Here is a 4,821-nt window from a genome sequence, read left to right as displayed (position 1 = left end):
TAGTACAATATGGCTTAAGCGAAAAATATGAAAATGTGCATCAAATAATACAATCATATACATTTTTTAATATATATATAAGTTTTACCTTCTTTCCTTGAATACATTTTACACACATACAGTGAATTTTTTTAAACTTAAAGTGCTCTCCTGTAAAGTTACAAAATGTCGCTTAAATCAAGTCGCCTTTTAACCGTCGATATGTGGGGCTGAACGGTATGCTACGCATCTCGACATCACTCGTCAAGTCGCTCAACGCTGTCTACTCGTATCTTTTAAAGAAATGTTTCTATAGGACGCGCCGCACTGCGATGCGCTTTGCATCGCGGCGTTACTCTTCTGCTAAAAAAATGTATACTTTATTTAATAGAGAATATGTCCTATATTATTTTCCATTAAATTGCATTTTATAAGATGCGCCAGTTGCTGCTCGAGCCACCCCGCCACCGTTTGTTGCATCTTCTTTTTATTTTTTTGGTTAAAGAAATATAATCGTATCTCGTACAAAATAAAGTTTATGTTTATTTTAATGCATCGCAACGTCGCCGTCTAGCTGCAGCAATTTGAGGTGACTCAGATGTTCACAATTGCTACACTTTAGAAATGAAACAATTTTTTCACATCCAAAATCGCGTATATGTGGTTTTTCAAACAAACCAACATTTCGGGCTCTTTACAGGACATGGTTAGTTAGTCCTTAAAACACAAATTTGCCGCATTTATTTCCTTGAAAAATATTTTACTGTCCTAATTACTTCATATAAAAATGAAGTTGATGTTAGCTGAGTATAAAGGTACATACGGATGCACGTGTTTATTACAACAGATTGCCTTGTATTTCACATTATTTTTGTATTGCCTTAAGAAATAGGATAATGTATTTAAAATCTACTTTGCAAGCATGATGTTTTCAGCAATCCTACCCGACGAATACGCGACTTCTATGAGAGAATTCGAAGCCATTTACGAGTCCCATAAAAACATGACGTATTACATCGGAAATATGAAGGAGCCTCATTGGTTCGTAGCAACCAGTAAGGAAACCTGTTTGCAGGGATTCAAGGTATTGACAATTACTTTTGTTATCGCGTTCCATGATATGCATACTCTATATGACCATCCGTAGATCCTGAAAAATTCCTTTTTCATACAAAACTTTACTTGCTTAACTCATGTAAATTATATTTGGTACATTTTAATGACGTTGGGCGTTTAGCGCTTTTCCCATTGTTGTAGTTTGCTGGTTCTAAAATGCTGGCTTGTCACGGCCTGTGATTACATGAGTCGCAGCGCGCGAGCACGCGCCAACGCGTCCTGGGAAGAGTGAAACTCATGACGGCCGGCGCGGACATATTGTATGGACCTGTGGCGCGCGCTTGGCCGTATAAATTGGTGCGGCGCGGCGCGGCCCGTGATATCACAACCCGTGGGAAGCCGCCTTTAGAAGATTAAACAATGACGTTGTATTCATTATTAAGCCACATGAAAACCGGCGTGCAATTTTTTGATATTTGATATTTTATTTACTTTAGGAGTTTAGTTCCAAACCATTTATTTAAAAAGTTAAATGGAAATAAGTAACAACACGAGCAAAATCGATATATTTTTAAGTTGCTGCAATAATTAGGTTAACTTGATATTTTCAATCTACATTATGTTTCCAAGTAATTTAGTATTAGTATTTTATGCAATCGTTGCTCAATGATGGTTCTCAAAGCCGACTACGGTGCTTAAGTACCTAATGGGTACCAGATTTTAAGACCTAATTATGTAATGATTACATACCATCGAGTATATAACCAGAAATAGAGAGGAAATGTCATTCAATTTGTTTGAAAACTATTCTGCCATATTATTACTGTGCCAACTGCGCTCCGATTGGCTAGCCCGAGTTCGAAACAATTGACGGGTGTCGTCAACTGTTTCACTTCAAATCGACCAGTTAGCTTGAGCTTTGCTATAATGGACGAATATTGCAAAATTACATATTTAATATTAATTACCGGTGAAAGGTGATTCCGTTTGTTTTGTAATTAGATGTTTTGCTGCTTTTCCCACACCACCGAATAGAACAGCACGGCATTGTTAGAGATATTATCTTTATTACAATAAATACAGAATATTTTTTGGAATATACGGAGACGTACACAGACCAGTTGGCCTGTCTATATTTCAGTGCAAACGAGAGTTGATATTTATAAGAGCTGTATCGCTAACTTGTTATCAGGAATATATGGCCTTTATTTCGTCTCTATTTCTGGTTATATATTTGATGCTTCTAATGAACAAAACACGTTCACACGAATTAATACGGGGTTCTTAAACTCATAAATTGACAGAATAAAGTAAAAGAGTAGAAAAATGTTATTTTCATCTCACTAGCTCGGAAAGGCTTTCTTTCTGATTAGAAATCTGCGCCCAAAAAATTTTGAAATTCGAACTTAACTATGGACTGTGATGCACCTAACTTTTTCTTTCGATAGAAAAAAAAACATAATGACACGTTCAAGTACGCGATTTGTCGTACATTATTTAAGTAAATTTAGATCCGTTGGTATATATTATTCTTATTATCGTTGACATTAAATTGACAACGATAACTCATTTTTAACCGACTTCAAACAAAGGAGGAGGTTCTCAATTCGACAAAAAGTGAAAATTGTGAAAAAGTGTGAAAAAACGTGTACTATAAGAAATGTACCGATATTCCAACTAAACGTAAACTCAAATATCCGTAATTCCGAAAACCGATTTAGAATAAAACCGTTACGCTTTCAAGTAATTTTGATGCTTCTGACAAAGCCAAAATTAGCTTTTGTTTTGTAATATTCCTAAAAAAATACATTTGACATTATGAAAATTCGAGCTAACGTTATTTCGGGCAAATGTATTTTCGGACTTCTGATAGGTAATCCCTAGCCTTAAAACGAGTACAACAATGTTTTGTTAGTTATTACTAAAGTTTATTAAAAAGTCATTTTAAAAATAAGATTAAAATCAACACGACTCTATAGTTTCTTTGTTCCAAATATTTCGATCGCTTATGGTTCAAACAATTGAAAATGACCAAGAAGTTTATATACGCTTCTCGAAATTGACGTAATGGGTCTCTTTCCATCCATTTGGCGCATGCAATGTGTAGAAAAAGGACAGTTAGCGATTTAATTATTTTGTTTGTTTTTGTAATTTATATTTACGATTAATTTATATATAAATTAAATACTATACAACTGTACAAAATAACACTTTTAAATGACAACTATGATAACACAATATATTTGTTTAGTGAAAATATGATACAAAATCCTGTTTATACACTTTACTGCAGTAATTTTTACAAGTTATTATTATATATAGTACTGTATAATTGACAACCGCGCTGTCAGTCGAACAAACGAAGACTGCTGCGCGATTGACGCTCTGTGTGCGATTTTAACGCCCTATAGGTGCGGACACTTTTTAGCGCGAACCCGACGGCCATTTGTTAATAGGTCAATGTTATTGTTCCAATTTTTATCTGGCATACGATAGGCTAATAATAAAAAAATATCACGTTATTATCAGGCATCATGAAACTAATCCACCAATGAGTAAAATTGCAAGTGGCTAATATTGTTCATTACAAGCATCAATACCTTGTGCACCGTTATACCCTAACCAACCCAGCTGTTATTTCAATTCAAAACATAGTGATTTAAATGAACAATCATTACAAATTTAATCTTCTAGCATAGGCAGTAAAGTCACTATTTGTACGAAGTATTTTTTGTTTCCTTCGTTTTCATTATGAATTCAACGTGTGCTTGGGCTTAACAATGAATAACAATGCTACTGTTTAAAAGATAAGCGCTCAGTCCAATTCCACTTCAAATAATGTCTACTATGTCAATAGTGGATCAACCCAGTGACATCATCAATTTGGCTATTGTTTCATACTTTTATTTATATTAATTTATAATTTTTTCAGAGTACAAGACGCAATTGCTTATTGATGGCGTCTCTCGCGTTGTTGCTCACCCTCTTGTTACTTATCGTATTTCGTTACGGGTAAGTTTAACTAAACAGGTAAGAACGGCTCTTATAGTCTGCGTAATTTTAATTTCAATTTCGTTATCAATGAAATGAAGGACTCTTTGAAATAAAAGAATTACTCGCAGAAACGTTATCAAAAGAAAAACAAGTAGGACGACCTTACAAATCTGACCGCAACCCAAAAGAAATGTGTGTGATCCGGTTTTGTATACAATACCTAGGTATTCTACATAATGCCTCTAGCATATATGCGTAAGACACAAGTACCTGCACGAGCGGCGGTATCGCCAAATATCAAAGGCGTTGCGGTACTGTAGGGAAGATATTAAAATAATGTCATAATAGTCATCGTCCGTGAAACTAGATTAGCCCCGAAAATTAGACTCGAGTAAATAGCCAGTGTAATAAACAATTACTTTTATTTTGTTTTCAGGCATGTAAAGAAGATCATTAAAGTATGCAAACCTATTAAACCAACAACGTGAGTATCATGCGATTTGTATTATTACTAGAGTTGCAAAGAATATTCGATTACTACTCGCTATTCGGCTTGTTTTTGTGGGTATTAGGCCGAAAACCGTACATTGAACCACTATTCGAGCGAACACTGAATACCTACTTAAAAACAGGAGAACATTATAATATATTAAATACACATAGGATTAAATGAAAAGTACTGACTTATTCTACACTTGATTAAATAAATGCCGAATTTTATCTGCAAACCAAAATAACATTACATTTGTTTGCTTGCTTGCTTGCTCGCTCGCTAGCTCGTTCGTTTGTTTG

The 4,821-nt window shown here is 34.6% G+C and overlaps 1 protein-coding gene across 1 annotated transcript in view; it reads left to right on the top strand.

Moving 5' to 3' along the window:
• Nucleotides 1-4,821, top strand: part of LOC113233944 — a 42,798-nt gene that overhangs the window by 31,440 nt on the left and 6,537 nt on the right. The window contains exons 10-11 of the mRNA XM_026469180.1: nucleotides 4,021-4,047; nucleotides 4,466-4,513. Coding sequence (XP_026324965.1) covers nucleotides 4,021-4,047; nucleotides 4,466-4,513 — 75 coding nt within the window. The remainder of the gene's footprint in view (nucleotides 1-4,020; nucleotides 4,048-4,465; nucleotides 4,514-4,821) is intronic.

Source organism: Hyposmocoma kahamanoa, unplaced genomic scaffold (assembly GCF_003589595.1).
Source record: "Hyposmocoma kahamanoa isolate Upper Pololo Valley unplaced genomic scaffold, ASM358959v1 80, whole genome shotgun sequence".
In the NCBI taxonomy this organism is placed as follows: Eukaryota; Metazoa; Arthropoda; class Insecta; order Lepidoptera; family Cosmopterigidae; genus Hyposmocoma; species Hyposmocoma kahamanoa.
The sequence above is the reverse complement of the archived record's forward strand: the minus strand, read 5'-3'. Positions and strand labels throughout refer to the sequence as shown.